Source organism: Danio rerio, chromosome 6 (genome assembly GCF_049306965.1).
Source record: "Danio rerio strain Tuebingen ecotype United States chromosome 6, GRCz12tu, whole genome shotgun sequence".
Classification (NCBI taxonomy): Eukaryota; Metazoa; Chordata; class Actinopteri; order Cypriniformes; family Danionidae; genus Danio; species Danio rerio.
Window position 1 is genome coordinate 48,573,937 of NC_133181.1, and position 20,144 is coordinate 48,594,080.

Here is a 20,144-nt window from a genome sequence, read left to right on the forward strand (position 1 = left end):
GCAAGATTCTGAAGCCCGCATCCCATGCACGCTGCGCTATCGATACATGATGACTCGCGAGAGAATTCATGAATGGAGGTAAAGCAATGCAACTGACGCAGGTAGGGCACGTGACCATGACAAAATGGTGGATGTAGTACATCCCAATTCCCTTCATACTTTTCACATTCATACTAACGGCCAAGTATTACGTTTTAATACAAATGCAGTACCTACTGAGTAGTAGGCGGCTTCGGACGCAGCCATGGTTGAAACCACTGCTGTAGCCTACTGTATACTGGTTTCTTTGCCTAGCATACTTCTCTGCTTGTGTGAATGTGTGTCTATGACTTAAATGCTGGTCTTTTGAACATTGATTTTTTCAAAGAATCAAATAAACCTATCATGGTTTCATCAGAACCTGGATGGGAGACCAGCAGGGGGTGCTCAACCGGCGGTCTGTGTGAGTCCTAATGTCCCAGTAAAAGTGAAGGGGACACTATACTGTCAGTGGGCGTTGTCTTTCGGAAGAGACATTAAATTGACGTTCTGACTCTCTGTGGTCATTAAAAATCCCATGGCACCTCTTGTAAAGACCTGGGTGTCCAGCCCAAAGTCCCTTAATCGGCCCTTACGATCATGGCCTCCCAATCATCCCCATCTATCACTGTCTCTCCACTCCACACAATAGCTAGTGTGTGGTGAGCACACTGGCACTGTTGTCCTGTGGCTGCCGTCACATCATCTAAGTGGATGCTGCACACTGATGGGGGTGTGGATCCCCCCCCCATTATAGTGAAGCCCCATGATTGTGGCCATACACAATAAATAGGTTATATGAATACCCATTACATTACATTACAAGGACTTAAATCATTACTAATTTCAAATCAAGCACCTTTGTCATTCACACCCGCAGCATATGTAGCACCATGACATAAGTTTAATATTGGCATTACAATATCAGAATAATGATGATGATGTGTTCAATGTGTCATTTTCCAGAATTTAAGTTGTTTTAAAAGAACTTCAAAGAACTGGTAATATTCAAACATGGTTACAGAAAAATTGATTAAATATACATTTTTGTCATAGTTCCTGTACAAGATTTTATTTTAGTAGTTTTAAATTAATAACACCATAAACAAATTGGCTCCAAATTTAATTAAAGCACTTTCAAAGACGCGTTTGTTTTGAAGTAATTTCCAGACCTTGAATCCTTATGTCTGAAATTCAAGTACTTTTTAAGAAATGTCCTGATAGGAAATGTCTTTTGAGATCTAAAATCCAATGAATTCTGAAGGATTGTCATTTGACGCTGAAGTAATGATGCTGAAAATTCTGCAATCACAGCAATAAATTGAATGTCTATATATAATAATTGTAATAATTTCGAAATAGAACAGATTTGACTAAATTTTCATTGGCAACAGATTTGCAGAAATTACAACAGTATCCAAATGGAGCTAATAGGAACTTAGTGAAGGCGGTGTTAGATTTTGCGGACAGCGAGAACGATTTACTTGCTTGGGCTTTGACTCTCAAAACTCCCGCAGAGCTGATGCAATGGTCTGTCATGACGGAACGCCTGCAAACCCTGTGCGTTTCTCATATGCAATTATTTGGGAATGTTTTAAACATTTACATGGCCTTAAGCTACGAGTGCAATGATGGCTAAGTTCAGAGCAGACGGGTATTGTTAAAAGAGATTTTCGTTCTCTGGTGAACCTGTTTTGCCTGTGTTCTTCATAGTGGTCCTGTTGGAGGACTTGGTTTCGAAGCCATCCAACGTGAGCTCCTGGCACTCCTGAGAGACTTGGGTTTCTGGATCTAGGATGTCCACTGGAGACTGATTCCTCTCCCCACATTCTGGATAAGCCGAGGCCCATCTCCGAGGTCCGTAGGTGCCTGTGAACGAATATGGAAAAATTAATAAGAAACTTTACATTTGCATTAAATGTATTTATGTTGACAGATGCTTGAAAGCAACTTCAGAAGCAGTCAAGATCACATGATCAGTTTGCATTTATTTAAACTGGGAGACATCCATGTAGGGTTTGGCGATTAATTGTGATTAAAAAAACTAAAATTATTAGCTTTTACCTATGCAATTTCAATTTTTTTATTGTATTTTTTTTTCCTGTTAATACAAACCCTTTAAAATCTGAATCTGAAACAGAATAAGCTATATTCGCCAAGCTCAGGATACATACAGAACATACACACATAGACATCAACACATCAACACAGAATGACATTTAAATATTCATTCATTCATTTTCTTTTCGGCTTAGTACCATTATAAATCAGGGGTGGCCACAGCGGTATGAACAGCCAACTTATTCAGCATATGAGGCTCGAACCAGAGACTTTCTTGCTGTGAAGCGATCATGCTACCCATATATATATATATATATATATATATATATATATACACACACACACACACACACACACACACACACACACACACACACACACACACACATACAGGGCTTGACGTTAACTTTTTTGATCACCTAATGGCTAGTAGTTTTTTAGCCACTCGCCATTTCCACTAGCCACAAATTTGCTGTTGGATGCATGAATTTGACTTTGGAATGCTAAAATTACTTGATATAATTTCACTTTTTCGTGTGTTGTGTATGACCTTGCTCAATAAGCATGAGCAAATTGGTTGTGATTTCATGTTACATTGCAATTAGTTTTTATTTTAGAATTTTCAGGGTTTAACATTACATTCATTCATTTCCTCTTCGGCTTAATCCCTTTATTAATCTAGGGTCGCCACAGCAGAATGAGCCGCCAACTTAATTAGCACATGTTTTACACAGCGGATTGCCATCCATATGCAACCCAGTACAAGGAAAAACCCATACACACTCACATTCACACACACACTTGTACACTGCCAGTTTGGAGGATTTATTATCTCAAAAGTCTCAAACCAAAAAGATTCAAATGGCAGCGCCTGCTAGTCGGCGGAGAATAAGGTGAATACCGCATGTCTTTGGGACTGTGGTTGAAACGGGTACTTTTTACTTTTTTACTTTTGTACATTTTTAAAGCTGTACTTTTTTTTTACTTTTACTTAAGTACAAAAGTGTAGTCAGTAAGACCAGAGTCTTTTAAACATGAGTATCTGAACTTCTACTTAAGTAAAAGGATGTGTGTACTTTTGCCATCTCTGTCAGTAGGAGATTATTACACAGTATTAGTAATATTAGTCATTTTATAGATTTTAATCACCCTAAATGTGTCAAGCATTACTCACTCACAAATTTTTTCTAGTTTCCAGGTATCACACACTGATGTATAGAGCTCTTTTTTTCCTTTTATTTTCATCAAAAGTGTAATTTTGCTTGCAATATATGCAGGTTATTTCCCACTTTTCACATGCATTTATTAAATAATGTTATTTTCTATTTTTTTAATGAAGCTTGCTTAGATTAAAACGTGAAAATGTGAACTTTTTTCACAAGAAGTCTTCATTTCATGCCTTGCTTTCAGTTTGAAGTATTCATCAAATAACAATAATTAGTTTGTTTCCTTCAATTATTTTAATATGACAAAGAATATAAACATGATTTTTAATTACAAATAAATGATGTCCCATTTTTATTACTATGTTTACAGTACAAACGATAACAGAATGAACTATGGCATATTAAGTAAATAAATAAACTCTTCAATAAGCAAAATAGAGGTAGTGTTCAATTAATTGAGGTTTTGATTATAGATCAGCCCCACATACGTGCATTTAAAAATATAACAGTGAGCTTTTTTTTATTAAATAAAATTATGATGTTTTCAGAGCATTTCTAACCAATATAATCAAATTTTCCTATACTTGTTCATTTTAAAATGTCATGTGGCGTGGCGAATGAAAAAAAAAATCATGTAATCTCTCAGTGAGCATGTGGCCTTTCAATCAAAAAACAGCATGCGTGATGATTTAAAATAAATTTGCAAAATGCAGCATAAAATTGTTTTAGATGGAGTGCATCATGTCACACGCCAGGACAGAATTGAATTCCTTTGTTGCCTAAACATTGGCTCATCTCACCCTCTCTACCGGTTGATGGAAAAGTACACATTTGCGATGAAAATCTGAATTAGCCCAAACACCAACGCGATGCAAACTTTTTATGCACATAAATCTCTCTTCTGGTGATGTATCATTTGATCCCCATCAGCCATCTGTGTTGGCCTAGGACAGAGAAATATGAGCACACATGTTCAGTAAACATGCAGCGCTAAACTGATGAATGGTTTCATTACCAGTGGTGGCAGACGTATCAGAGTCCATGTCAAAGTGCTGTATGTAAATTGCCTCCTAATGGTTAATGCTTTGCGAATCGAATTAAGTCTCCCACACAGTATATGAATAATAATCTGTGACATGCAGTGGGTTGCGGTAAACAGCTATATGTCTGCAAAGTGATTCTTAAGAGCAGTAAAAACAAAGACTTTGCCCTTTAGCAAGCCCCGGGTTCCCACTCTAAGCCAAATATCAAACTCCCAGACTTTTTCCCTGACTAAAAAGCTCAATTTCCATGACCTATAATGAATAGAAAAACTGTTGTTTTGAACAGTCCCTCCAGAATATTGTGATCACTGAATAAGACTTCTACTCTGGGGTGATTTAGAGTCTTAATTTGGCCAAAGCTTTCTCTGTGTTTCAGCAAATGGAATGATATTTGGTAATAAATCTTATTCAGCCATATATTTTGGGAAAATGCTTTGAAAATTAAAAAAGAATTTAACGATACACTTTGACTATGCAGAATGACTACCATAACAAAGCCTCTGTACTGTTGCCCATCTTAAGACCTGTTTGCAGGAACAATGGGAAAAAATTTCACCTGAAACACTTCATCAATTGGTGTTTTCAGTCTTTCAACATCTTTTAAGTGTTGTGAAAAAGAAACATTACAAAGTGACAAATGCTTTACGGTTCCAATTTTTTTTTAAGTTTGTGTTGCAAGAACCATAGGAATACAAAAAAACAAACAACAGAAATCATGAGGAACACATTAAATAATGTCACATTTGCTATGAAACACAGGTCAAAATAAATTTAGAAATCGCTACTTTTCTTTTTATTTTACTTTTGATTTGGGGTTGTGATAACTAATTAATAACTAAGAACTAACTGTAAATCTGTGTATATTTTCACTGCAAAACATCACAAGAAAGGCTGGAAGTATAGAGAAAAGTCGCTACAGCCCTTTTAGGCTGTAATAAATGTAATTTATTTTCTCACAAAATCCAAAAGGGACTGGTTGAGCACTGAGCCGACAAAAAAAAGAAAGAAAAAAAAACACCCACAGACTGGAAAAAATAAATAAATGGCAGTACAAAATATCCTGAACAACACAATGAAAAACAAGGTATAGGAGAAAAAACATTATGATAAATGTGAAGTAAATTTTAAAATGCCTTGGACAAACGCAATTTCAAAAACAGCAAACAAAAGATACATGTACAACCATACTAATATACACAGACACGATCACAAATCGCTTACTGCACCACAGTAGCTCGCTCGCCCGCCAGGTTTTTTTTTTTTTTTTTTTTTTTTTATTGGAAGAATATGTACAATTACAGAATGTTTGCAAATATATATAAAAAAAGATCTTCCACATTTTACTTATGCAAAAAATAAAATAAAATAAATTAAAAGAAATTAAAACAAAATATTTCCTTCTATAATTATTAGGTACAAGTGGTTATATTACAACTACATGTCTATATGTATATATACACATACACACACACAGACATACACAAGTACATACAATTTTCCCCTTGGTCTATTAACACAATTTACAGAGTCTACCTATGAATATGTAAACCATTATCTGAATTGACAGAGAAAAAAAAAACAAGGAAAAACAAACAAACTTAGTTATAATTACAGAAGGAAAAGAAGAACAAAATATATACGAACTCAAACAAATAGATCACAGTATGCAAACGAAAATAATACCCTATAATACCCCCCCACCCGTCAGTTTCCGTCTGTAGTGCACACCCGTAGGAAAGATTACTGAAAGTGAGAGCTGCCATATGATTTGACAATATCCCCATCAAACAACTGTTCCATTTCTCCCTTCCAAGTACCTTATGAAAGGTTCCCATATTTTAAAAAAAATTTGGCTTTTTATTCTGTAAATGGTACCGTATTCTTTCTAAATGGAGTGTGTTTGTCAGTTCACTGAGCCATAATTTGAAAGAGGGAGGAAGTTTACTTTTCCAGAATGTCAGAATAAGTTTTTTAGCTGTCAAAAGGCCATAAGAAATTATTTGTTGCTGAGACTTGGACAATCCAAGCTCGTGCTTTGAAACCCCAAACACAATTAAAAATTCATCTGGTTCAATAGTTTGCCCTGTGATTTCAGAAAAAACATTAAATATTTTGCACCAAAAATCCTGTAAGCTAGAACATACGGCATGCCCGCCAGGTTAACTGACATCAAATTGGCATTTGGGGCTCCCCTTCAAAGGCAAAGCCCCGCCCCTTTAACATAAACCAACATGCACTAATTAAAAGGTAGAAACATCTGTTCATGTATTGGACAAATACAATATCAAATTGCCTGACTTTCAATCTTTGCAATAAACTTTTTAAAATCCCTTAAAATTCCAGAAATTCCATAATGTGTGGGAACTCTGCAAGCTGTGAAAACTTTGCATGTGTGTGTGTGTGTGTGTTTTAAAGTTCTGACAAGGACAAAATGCACACGGCAATATGTTATTATAATTTCTGAAGCACTTATTGAGTGCCTGAAGCTAATCACTCCAATTTCAGCACCTGCCTTTTCAGAGTCACATTAAACAGTTTGCTATGGCAACCTGAATACTCTTAGTCACAAGAAGGTATGAAATTTAACTAACCACTATAATTTCATCAGCAGCCCTGCTCACGCTGAGATTCTTGCTATAGTCTAGATAGTGGAAAGTCTGAGGAGATGAGAAAAGCCCTTACGGGATTGGTCGAAAAAAGGTGTCTGGTTGCCATCACAACGCTATCTCACGTACACACTGCCCTGTGCTAATCCATGAAGATAAATGAAATGCATATTCAAAAAATAGGCATGCGTTTGAAGCAATTTTTGAATATAAGTAAAGTATTTTATGCCACAGGTTCAAAGAAACACCAGCACATCAGATTTGCCCTCCGGCTTGAGAGTCTGATCGTGGTGTCAAGAATGATGTTGTCTCTAATCTTCTTCTCTAAAAGTCTGTCGACTCCCAGCTGAGCTCAGCCGCGCTTATTTTCGCTGTCGATATACTGTATGACATCCCAATGATATTGTGAGGACGTTTTCACACTAGGGTTTCGCCGTGGACATGTGTCTGTTTGACAGAGTTTGACATGTGTGGGTCGTTGGTGCACAGCAGAGGGCAGAAAACTGTTTTTACACCAACCGAACAAGCTGAAGCCTTGTGTCCACAACAGAAGCTGCTCAAGTCATTTTTCTAAGAGCTACACCAAAATAACCAAATAGGTCATACCGAGTACATTTTAGACACAAATATATGCTGTGATTAATGCATTTTTTCATTGCTATGTATCACCAGCAATTCCGTCTGTCACCTTGGAATTATAAGGCTCCATCTGCTATGATTTTGAGATATTGAGCTTCAAAGTTTTTGCATTCCATAGCAAACAGTCTGTGTGTAACATTTGTTTTTTAAAATAAAAAGTCTTAAAATCTAAACAACTTATGAATATACATCCCATAATGTAAATAACTTGTCATTTAATAAAAATATGTCAATAACTTAACTTTGACAATAATGTCAGATAGACCCTTATAATTCTAAGATGATGATACACAGAAGCAGTGGCATTCCTTCTTGTGAATTAACTTAAGTGAATAATTCAGTGACGGCACCATGTTTCTATTATTACATATATACACATGTCCACAAAACATTTTTGTTTTTGCAAAGAAACTGCCATTTTTAGTTTTATAAGTTTAAAATGGAGCATGTTTGTAATAAAGACAGTTAAATCGCAATGTAATTGTATAATCATCACAGCCGCATGGTGTCTGTGAGGTTGACGAACCAGGAAGGCTTGTAGTGGGTTCTCAAAGTATGGTAATAATGAGAAAACCTCAAAAAAAATTATGCCACTACTCGCTGACATAACGTGCAAAGTGATGGTTTATTTACAGCGTACAAGAGTGAAAACCAAAATAACCCAAAAACCCAGCAAAATAACCCAAAATAAAAGTACAAATGAACAGTAAACAAAATATATATGTACAACCACACTTATATACACAGACACGATCACAAATTGCTTACGGCACCACAGTAGCTCGCTCACTCGCCAGGTTAACTAACATCAAATTGGTGTTTGGGGCTGCCCTTCAAAGGCGAAGCCCCACCCCCTTAACATAAACCAACATGCACTAATTAAAAGGTAGAAACATTGGTTCATGTTCTCAAGTTCATTATTTAAAACACACTAGACCCCAAACAGTCACAATTAATCAAAGTAAACTAAATTATATCAACGTATAAAGATATAAACATATAAACATGAATAAATAGATAAATAAAGATAAGTATAAACACATTTCCCCCCTATCCAGAAGACAATGGACTAGTCTGATGAGTCTGAGACGAGGACTGAGTTTATCTGACGTAACACAGCAGAAGCAGACATGCACGTGGGAGCTGTGGGCAGGGAGAGGCAACTCATTTGTATTTAAAGCCACAGCAACAGTTACAATGTAGCAAAATGGATTCTGGAGGCTATAATAAATAATCTGACAGGTATTTTGAGCTGAAACTTCAGACACATTCTGAAAACACTAAAGGCTTATCTTACATCTTGTAAAAGTGGTAAAATAGGTGCCCTTTAAAGTCTGCCTGAAGGGGAAGATGCTGAGACTCTTATTTGAGTATATTGATGTACTTCCAGCTAACTTTTTGTGCAAGATTCCCTCACTAATCCCACAAATTAATAGTAAAAGTGGTTAAAAGTGGCACAAAAGTGGTAAAAGTGGCAGGGTTAAGAATAATTTGACTGAAGCAATCAAACTGATCTCAAAAGAGAAGGATCTCCACTCTAAACAAACCAACCAATAAACAAAAATAAACATTGTGAATTTTGATTTGACATAGACTTTAAAGCGCCAAAATACCCCCAAATAAAAATGACCTCATCATTTACTCTCCCTTGTCTGGTTTTAAACCTTATTGAGTTTCTTTCTTCTTTTAAAGTTAATTTGAAGACTACTGATGGTACCCATTGATTTCCATAGTAGGAACAAGAAATACTATAGAAGTCAATAGGTACCATCAACCAGCACTCTTCAAAATAACTTTTTTGTGTGTGTTTAATAGATTAAAGAGACTTTTTGGAACAACTCATGGGTGAGTAAATTAGCTTTGGGGTGAAAGATCCCTTTAAGAAGAAATCTGTCAGTGGTTTAGTGTGCTGGCTTGTAATCATGTTTTTAGGAACACTTTGATCCCCTTAGTACCAAGTGAGCATTGTTTTATCACCACAGACAACCTGAGAACTATCCTTTATGACCACAGTAGGATAACGCCCCATGTTGCAAAGCACAGTTCATCTAAAACTGAGCAGAGTTTCCAGCACATTGTTGAGTCAATGCCATGATTCATTAAAGTTCTGAAGTTGAAAGAGGCTCCAACCCAGCCCGAACTCACAATGAAATGTAACCATTTGACTTATTCTCAGAAATACAGATTTATACCATTCAATTTGTTTGAAAACATCCATTAATTCATTAATTTTTCCTCAGCTTAGTCCTTTATTTATCAGGGGTCACCACAGCGGAATGAGCCGCTAACTATTCCACAATATGTTTTACACAGCGGATGCCCTTCCAGCCACAACCCAGTACTGGGAAACACCAATACACTCACACACACACACACACACACACACACACACACACACACACACACACACACACACACACACACACACACACACACACACACACACACACACACACCACTTCCAATTTTGTTTACCCAATTCACCCATTCATGCATGTCTTTAGACTGCAGGGGAAACCGGAACATCCAGATGAAGCCCACATGTACACGGGGAGAACACTGGCAGAAATGCCAACTGGGACTCGAACCAGCGACCTTCTTGCTGTGAGGCTGTATGAAAATATATGATTTTTAAATGCAGGTGTGCCTCCCAAACCTACCCCTGATTGGGTGATGATCAAATGACACTGAAATGTTCAAATAAGATTGTACAAATTGACCACTAAATCAAAAACCTATGAATTTACCTTGAGATTGTGTTGCCCAATCCGAGACTAGCAAAGTGTACCCAATAAACTGGCCAATTTGTGTAAATTACACCTCTGTAACTTTGTTTGGCATTCATACATCATGTTTGGATTCATCCATTAATAATTCCATTAAAAAGGTGTCCATTTTAGCAGACATGTCGCCTCATAGCAACAAGGTCGCTGGTTCGAGTCCCAGGTCAGTTGGCATTTCTGTGTGGAGTTTGCATGTTCTCCCCATGTTTGTGTGGGTTTCCTCTGGGTGCTTCGGTTTGCCCCACAAGCCCAAAGATGTGCGGTATAGGTAAACTGAATAAACTAAATTGGCAGTGTATGTTTGTGAATTAGTGCGTATGGATGTTTCCCAGTACTGGGTTGCAGCTGGAAGCGCATTTGCTGTGTAAAACATACTCTGGATAAGTTGGCGGTTCATTCCGCTGTGGTGACCCCTGATGAATAAAGGGACCAAGCCAAAGAAAAATGAATGAATGAATGTGAGCATACCTCCTGCTTCACTCATAAAGGAAATGTACTGTCACCAAGTACTGTAGTATCAAGATAACCAGCAGTAGGAGTCATAGAATAATACCACACTGACCTGATATAAAACCCAATATTGGTGCAAGCAATCAAGCACTGAAAACTGAGGGCCCTGACCAATTTCAACCCAACACCTAGGTCTCTAGAACAGGAACACTGAGTCCACAGGAGAGAATGGGGGAGCTCTCTTTTCCATCTGACAGATTAAGGTCAGATCACTCTCCACTGGGACAGACGAAGTCACGGTTCTCCTCTTTAAAGGAAAGGTTACTCCTCTTAGCCAATTAATGAGGGGACAAGTAGGTCACTCCAAAGTTCTTGGCCCGCCTCAACGGTGAGGAAATCTCCTCGGAGCTCTGCTAATTGACATCAATTTTCCAGCTACGCCAAAGCAACTGGTATCTCAGCTGTGATTTTTTTTTTTTTGCATTCAGACAACACTGCCGTCCAAGTCCAAGATGATGAATTGACGCTACAATCTGACAATTTTTTTCTCTCTCCATAGTCACAGGCCAATTAAACACATCCTGAGGGTTATCCTGGCTTTGATTGTGTCTCCTCAGGGTTCCGCGTCTACGCTTTCAGGCTGGCAGCTCAGATCACAGTCAGCCACTTGCTTTTTTTTTCTTCCAGCCAGTCATGGAGTCTTGGTGCTAATATGATTCTTAGATGGATGCTGGATTACCCCTTTCCACCTCCCCATTGATTTCTCCTCGGAGCAGACTTCTCTATTCTGATTTGTTAAGTGCTGGCACCGTGCGCCCGAACCAGCTGTCGGTTTCTGTCCCAGCAGGGCTCGGATATCCACACAAAGACACTTCACCTGGAATACTCAATCTCTTCTCCAGATTCAGCCCGCTTTGACATAAGCCCCCCCAAAGCAATGCGGGGTCACCGTCTTCTCTCAAATAGATTTAAAAACACCTGCGCAAAGCCCAGACAAATTCCCTTCCCGCTCTGATCTACTAATTAATTAGTCATCCGGGTTCCTTTGTGAAAAAAAAACACAGCTTTTTCTCATCCAAAGCTATCAGGCTATGGTATTTCCTACAGGCCGTCTAACTGACAGTCCACAAATCTTCATTGAACCATTTAATCTCTCCGTGTCACAGACTAAACAATTGGCTCTGTCGCTGTCTTCAATTGTGACAGTGACACTACATCCACCCTGCCAGGCCGATCTGTGGGTCACTCTCTCTTTTAAAAGTCTTTCAGCGTCTCCCTCGCTTTAACACTTTGTTTGTACTCAAGAACCACATACAGTTGATGTTAGAATTATTAGCCCCATGTATATTTTTTAATGCATTCTTAAGAGACCTAATAATATTGACCTTTAAATGATTTAAAAAAAAAATGAAAACTGCTTTTTTTCAACACATAAGACTTTCTCTAGAAGAGAAAACTATTATAGGAAATACTGTGAAAAATTCCTTGCTTTGTTATACATCATTTGAAAAATATTTAAAAAAAAAAAGGGAGAGATAATTTTGACTTCAGCTGTACATCATTCAGCCTCCCACAACATGGTTCAGGTGCATCAATACCTTCTTTTGTGTGGAGTAGGATAAATAAATACTATGACAGTCAATGGTTATCGTCTTCCAACATTTTTCAAAATATCTTCTTTTCAAAATATCTTCTTTCATATGGAGTTGCATAAAGAAATATTATGGAAGTCAATGGTTACTGGCTTCCAACATGTTTCAAAATATCTTTTTTTCAAAATATCTTATTTCATGTGGATTAGGATAATAAAATACTAGGGATGACAATGGTTACTGGTTCCTAACATTTTCCACAATATCTTCTTTTCAAAATATTTTCTTTTATGTGGAGGATAAACACATACTATGGAAGTCAATAGTTACCGGTTTCTAACATTTTTCAAAATATCTTCTTTTCAAATGATCTTCTTCCATGTGAAGTAGAATAAAGAAATACTATGGAAGTCAATGGTTACTAGAGTCCAACATTTTTCAATATTTGTTCTTTTGTGTGGAGTAGGATAAAGAAATACTATGGAAATCAATGGTTACCAGTTTTTAACATTTTTCAGAAAATCTTCATTTCTAAATATGTTCTGTTGTGTGTAGTATTTTCTAAATACTATTGCTTAAGGGGGCTAATTGTATTGAACCTATTTCTTTATACATATAAACTAAAAAAGCTTTTATTCCAGCTAAACAAATAATACTTTCTCCAGAAGAAAAAATATTATTGAAAATACTGTGAAAAAATGTGTTGCTCTGTTAAAAATCATTTGAGAAATATTTGAACAAGGAGAAGGGAAAATACTTTAATTTGATCTGTCCATCACTCGCGACTTTTCAAAACATTTCACATTTTGTGTGAAGTAGGATAAACAGACACGATTGAAGTCAATGGTTATTGGTATCAAACATTTTTCAAAATATCTTTTCCAAAAATGTGGAGTAGGATAAACATTTTTTTATTGAAGTCAATGGTTACTGGTTTCCAATATTTTTCAAAATATTATTGCTTAAGAGGGCAAATTAAATTGACCGTAACATGGTTTTAAAAAATGTAAAACGGCTTTTATTCTAGCTGAAATAACACAAATAAGACTTTCTCCAGAAGAAAGAATATTATAGGAAATACAGTGAAAAAATTATTGCCCTGTTAAAAATCATTTGGAAAATATTTGAAAAAGGAAGAGGAGAGATAATCATTTTGATTTCAGCTGTACATCACTCATGACTGGTCACCTCCGACAACGTGGCTCACGAGTTGCGAGATGCAACAGCTTTCATCGCATCGCACTGAGAGATGTGTTGATGGAAGGTGATAGCTGACAGTTTTGTAGTGTCTTCTCGAGTCTTGCTCTCTGAAATGCAATACCTTTTCACCAACACAAAGACGAAACTATCAACTCCTCTTCATAAACTGGGAAAAATGTCAGAGGAGATCTGACAACATCATGAATGGGATTTACAAGGATATTTCACCCATAATAAGGATGCTGCCAACATTTACTCATTGTCAGTGTTGGGGGTAACACCTTACAAGAGTATTGTGACTACAGTAGTATATTACTCTTTGCTGTAATACAGTAATATAATGGATTACTAATCATTTTTAGGTAATTTTACAACTCACGCAAGTTTTAACAAAGCATTTTAAAGGTCCCATGAAATTAAAATAAAGCTTTTAAGATATCAGTCTCAGTATTGTTTATATTTTAGGATATCTATGAGCTAGTGTGCACCAAAGCAGTGACAAAATTCATGTTTAGAAGATATAAAACTGATACTGTATAAACATGTAAAGCTTGCAGTTTGTCATTTTCACATAATCGTTTTATTCATGTCACCGCATACTTCAGTTTCTCATCATATCGTGACCAATCAAATGTTCTCTACTATCTGACATGCCCGCCTCCTTCAAGACATTCACATTTGATGTGCTTGAACTCAACCACTCTCACTGGCAGAGCGGTGAGAAAACAAACACTATTGGCTGTTTTTTTTTTTAAAGGGGAGGAGCTACACCCTCTTTGTATACAGGAGCTCCACCCTCTTTGGAACAAATTTTAAAAAAAGTTTAGGATGCCAAGTATAAAAGCATCCCCAATCATGTCATAAAATATTGTTGTGCATATAGAACTATAATATAATCCAAGTCATAGTTTGACTAACACTAAGTATATATATATATATATATATATATATATATATATATATATATATATATATATATATATATATATATATTTTAAATAGACATGAGCAAATAATTTGAAAGAGCGCTTTCAATGTTTAAAGCTTTTTATATCATTTTAATATTTAATACAGAAGCTGTCATATGGTCTTATCTCTGTTACATCTGCGATGGGAAATGATGAAATGGAGATCCAAATGCAGTCCAGTGGGTTTATTGTGAAGTGCAGTAAATCAGGAATGATGACATGGTGAAAAAACATGGCAAACAAAAACAAGCTAAAGAATAACAAAACCAAACCTGCGCACACACAGATTTCTCAGGGGTAACTAGGAAAACTACTGACCATAAAGGGCAAACAGAACCGGGTGTAAACAGGCAAAGAAACAATTAACTAAAGCGGACTAGGGGGTGGGCACAATTAATAAGACAACCAATAAATGCAAAAACTCAATAAATAAATATATATATGTATATATATAAATATATAATATAAAAATAAATAAATAAAAAAGAACACAGGAGAACTAGCATGAAGAGTGTGGCATGAATAAACCAAACTAAACCAAAACACAGGTAGGGTTTCAATCACTATGTGGAACACTGGCTGTTGTCAGACTCTTTGTTTAAACAGAAATCTCACTGAATAATTGTAATTAATGACAAAAGCTATGTTTGGAAATGTCTTTTTTGGTTCTTCTGAGGTTATTTTGATGAAAGTAACTTAAAACTAATGTGAAAGTAGTGTAACGTTGCATTACAGAGAGTAAAATTGTAGTTTAACCAATCACATTGAAATGACAGAAACTAGTAATAAATAATGTAATACATTTAGAAAATAACTCTGCTCACAGTGTAGTAACATTTATATATTTATATATTGACAAAACAGTTAAAAAATCCCTTACTTTTTCGTGTTTCTCAGAAGTCAGTTTGAAATGACGTGAGGGTGAGATAATAATGACAGAAGTGTACACTTTGCCCGAACTACTGCTTTAAAGGAACAGTACGTCATTATTTCGCTCAAGTCTGTTCCAAGCCCATATAATTTTCTCCTGCAGTTCACAATTGATGATTGACGCTGCTTGCCCGTACAGTGTAAGCTTACTGTGAGTGACCAGCTGTTGCCAGCCTCCAGAAACTGTACTCTTCAAAAGTTTTGGGTCAAAAAGATTTATCATTGGAATAGATTAATTATTTTACTGGGCAAGTATGCTTTAAATTATTCAAAAGCACTAGTAAAAGACATATTAAGTATTCCCTAATAATCAATCTCAAATAATGTATTAAATAAACTAAACAAATAAAAAGATACTTCACCCAAAAATGGAATCACCTCATCATTTACTCTCCCTCGTGTGGCTTTAAACCTTTTTGGGTTTTTTTTTTATGTTGAACATAAAAGAAGATATTTTAAACAGTGCTGGTAGTTATGACCAATCAACTTCTTTAGTAGGAAACTTTCAAAATATTTTCTTTCTCGTGGAGTAGTATAAACACCTACTATGGAAGTCAATAGTTACCGATTTCCAACAATTTTCAAAATATCTTCTTTCGTGTGAAGTAGGATACATAAATACCATGGAAGTCAATAGTTACCGGTATCCAACATTTTTTCCAAATATCTTCTCTTCAAAATATCTTTTTTCATGTGGGGTAGGATAAGGAAATATTATGGAAGTCAATGGTTACCGGTTTTCAGCATTTTTCGAAATATCTTCTTTTCCAAATATCTTCTTTCATGTGGAGTAGGATAAACAAATACTATGAAAGTCAATAGTTACCCGTTTCCATCATTTTTCAAAATATCTTCTTTTTAAAATATCTTCCTTTATGTGGAGTAGGACAAAGGCATACTATAGAAGTAGTATGTCGAACAAGTAGTCCAACATTTTTCAAAATATCTTCTTTTGTGTGAAGTAGGATATACAAATACTATGGAAGTCTAAGGTTACCAGTTTACATCATTATTCAAAATACTGTATCTTCTTTCATGTGGAGTTGGATAAAGAAATACTATGGAAGTCAATAGTTACCGGGTTCCAACATTTTTCAAGAAATATTCGAAAGTCAAAAAAGTTTGCAATAAGTAGAGGGTGAGTAAATGATGACAGAATTTTTTATTTATTTATTATTATTATTATTATTATTATTATTATTATTGTAAAAAGCACAAATATTTTCAGTAAACTGAATAAAACTGAGTGATTAAAATAAAATAAAAATATTATAAAAATACAAATAAATTAAGACATTTTTGAAAATGCCTATGCAAAAATGACATTAAAATGGTGATTTTATAGTGCTTATTTCACTCACTCTACCCTAGCAAATAAGTAAATAAATAAATAACTCTCTAATGGCTTCATTGCATTTCACTGATTGTATGGAATTTTTGCTGGAGAACATTTCAAAGCACTTAAGTGCATCAGTATGGATCATACGTAAATACTATATGCCTCGAAGCCCTTTTGAATTTTTCATTGACACTCCAACATCAAGGCAATGTGACTCAACATTTCAAACACTTCCCTGAGAGATGCAATTAAACCGCGATGCCTTTCCTCTTATAAGCAAATCTGTATGTACAAAGTGTTTGTTGATCTCTTAAACTGGATCAAATGCGTTAAATTCCTTTATAACAGACTTTTATGCAGCAATATATTAAAGTAACAGCGGCATTAATTGACTTGGTTAATCACATGTTGTACGACTCGTGATCCTTTCCAGATATATTACCATTTATTGCCCATTACACTCCTTGTGACCTTTCCACATATAACAGAGTTGTCAATAAACCTATAACGGCCTCATCTACATAAAAGACTGCTGCTGATTTGAAGTGCTTGCAATCATGTAGCCGTGTGTGTTAAATCGGACCCTCTCTCCCAACTTCCTTCTCTCTTTCGGGCCAAGAAATAGCTCATCTTTTATGTCCTGCCAATTCCTATAATTCACGCTGCATTTTAATTAGTGTTCAGAACAATCTCACCAAACAATTTGAAAGCTCTAATTTATATCTCAGTCTTGGAATAGCAGGCTAATTAACAGAGACACTAATTGGATTAATTCTGCGTGATCTGATTCCCAGAAAGAGACAGGAGCAGCGAGATAATGAAAATGAGAATGAAATGACATTTCTCGCTTTCCGTCTCCCTCAAAAAAAAAAAAAGAGGGATACGCAACTATATTATCGACGGAATTATCTTCAATAAGACTTTAATTGTAAACAACCAGAGATTTACACAGGAAGCGGCTATATTTAACGTTATTGATGACTGGAGCTGGTATTAAAAACACATGTTGGATTATTATGATGTCTGTAATGCACTAAGGCATGATATTTTGAAGAATGTTGGTGGCTGGGACCTATTGAATTCCAATGTCTTTTAAAAATATCCTCTTTCATGTGGAGAAGGATGCAGACATACTATGGAAGTTAATGGTGATCAATTTGAAACATTTTTCAAACTATCTTCTTTCATGTGGAGTAGGATAAAGAAATACTATGGGGTTCAATGGTTACTTGTTTCCAACATTTTTCAAAATGTCTTCTTTTCAAAATATCTTTTTTTGTGTGTGAAGTAGAATAAAGAAATACCATGGAAATCAATGGTTACTGGTTTTCAACATTCATTTATTCATTTTCTTGTCGGCTTAGTCCCTTTATTAATCTGGGGTCGCCACAGCGGAATTAACCGCCAACTAATCCAGCAAGTTTTTACGCAGTGGATGCCCTTCCAGCCGCAACCCATATCTGGGAAACATCCACACACACACACACACACACACACACACACACACACACACACACAACGGACAATTTAGCCTACCCAATTCACCTGTCCTGCATGTCTTTGGACAATGGGGGAAACCGGAGTACCTGGAGGAAACCCACGCGAACGCAGGGAGAACATGCAAACTCCCCACAGAAACGCCAACTGAGCCGAGGATCGAACCAGTGACCTTCTTGCTGTGAGGCGAACGTGCTACCCACTGCGCCACTGCGTTGCCTGGTTTTAAACATTTTTAAAAATATATTATTTTGTGTGGAGTAGGATAAACAAATACTATTGAAGTCAATGATTACCGGTTTCCATCGTTTAAAAAAATATCTTCTTTTCAAACTATCTTCTTTTATCTGGAGTAGAATAAAGAAATACTATAGAAGCCAATGGTTACTGGTTTCCAACATATTTCAAAATATCTTCTTTTCAAAATATTTTCTTTCATGTGGAGTAGGATAAAGAAATATTATGGAAGTTAATGGTTACTGATTTTCAACATTTAAAAAAAATCTCTTTTTTTGTGTGGGAGGATACTCAAATACTATGAAAATCAATGGTTACCTGTTTTCCGAAATTTTTCGCAATATCTTCTCCTCAAAATATCTTCTTTGGTGTAGAGTAAGATAAAGAAATCCAATGGAAGTCAATGGTTACTGGTTTCCAACATTTTTCAAAATGTCTTCTTTCGTGTGAAAGCAACTGACTCTTAAAGAAAATGGAAGATGTGTCTCTGATTGGTTTAATGCATGTTATGCTCAAAACACACCCATAACTCATTAAGACAATAAGCACAGCCCTGTTAGACCATGCGCAGGGGTGCAAAGTGTACTTTTCCATCCTTAAAATAGCAAAAGTGAATTCGGACACACCCTTAATGCTTTTGCGCCATGCACATTAGACTTTGTGCCTAGATTGTTAAAATAGAGCCCTGAGTGTTTATACAATTTAAGTGAAGTTTGTTCATTCATTCATTTTCTTGTCGGCTTAATCCCTTTATTAATCTGGGGTCGCCACAGCGGAATGAACTTATCCAGCAAGTTTTTAAGCAGCGATGCCCTTCCAGCCACAACCCATCTCTGGGAAACATCCACACACACACTCATACACTACGGACAATTAAGCCTACCCAATTCACCTGTTCCGCATGTCTTTGGACTGTGGGGGAAACCAGAGCACCCGGAGAAAACCCACGTGAAAGCAGGGAGAACATGCAAACTCCACACAGAAACACCAACTGAGCCGATGCTCGAACCGGCGACCCAGCGACCTTTTTGCTGTGAGGCGACAGCACTACCTACTGCGCCCCTGCGTCGCCCTAAGTGAAGTTTGTTCATAAACTAATTTCGAGAGGATCATGTGCTTATGATTTATCACGGCCGGTCTCGTATTAACTAATCATTATCTTCCAATCATATGAGCCCTAAGCTACTATAAAGAACCACAGTTTTTAGTCCACTTTATCTTCGTTTGGAAGAAACCCCCCTTCATCCCCAATTCTCCTCCTTTACCATTGATCGGGCGGCACGGCGGCCCAGTGGTTGGCCCTGTGAGCCCCACAGCAAGAACACTACTGGCCCTGGTTCCGCCTAGCCGGTAGGCGTTTCTGTGAGGAGTTTGTATATTCTCCCCGTGTCCGCGTGGGTTTTTCGCAGGTTCTCTGGTTTCCTCCCACCATCTAAAGATATACATCATGCATAACAATCAAGCACTTGTTTAGCCTCCCTTCTCACGTGTTCCCTGCTATCGCAGCCAGGGAGTTCTGAGATCCACCGAGCTCAGGCTGCCCTCTAGCTCTGCGAACGGGGGCAAGCCCCGGGCTCGAGGATCCCTTGAGCTTGGGGCTCTCTCTCGGGACAGC

The 20,144-nt window shown here is 36.7% G+C and overlaps 1 protein-coding gene across 1 annotated transcript in view; it reads right to left on the reverse strand.

The window, feature by feature from the left end:
- Window positions 1-20,144, reverse strand: part of ca16b (carbonic anhydrase XVI b) — a 211,098-nt gene that overhangs the window by 94,890 nt on the left and 96,064 nt on the right. The window contains exon 3 of the mRNA XM_021477262.3: window positions 1,708-1,887. Within this exon, the coding sequence (XP_021332937.1) occupies window positions 1,708-1,887 (180 nt within the window). The remainder of the gene's footprint in view (window positions 1-1,707; window positions 1,888-20,144) is intronic.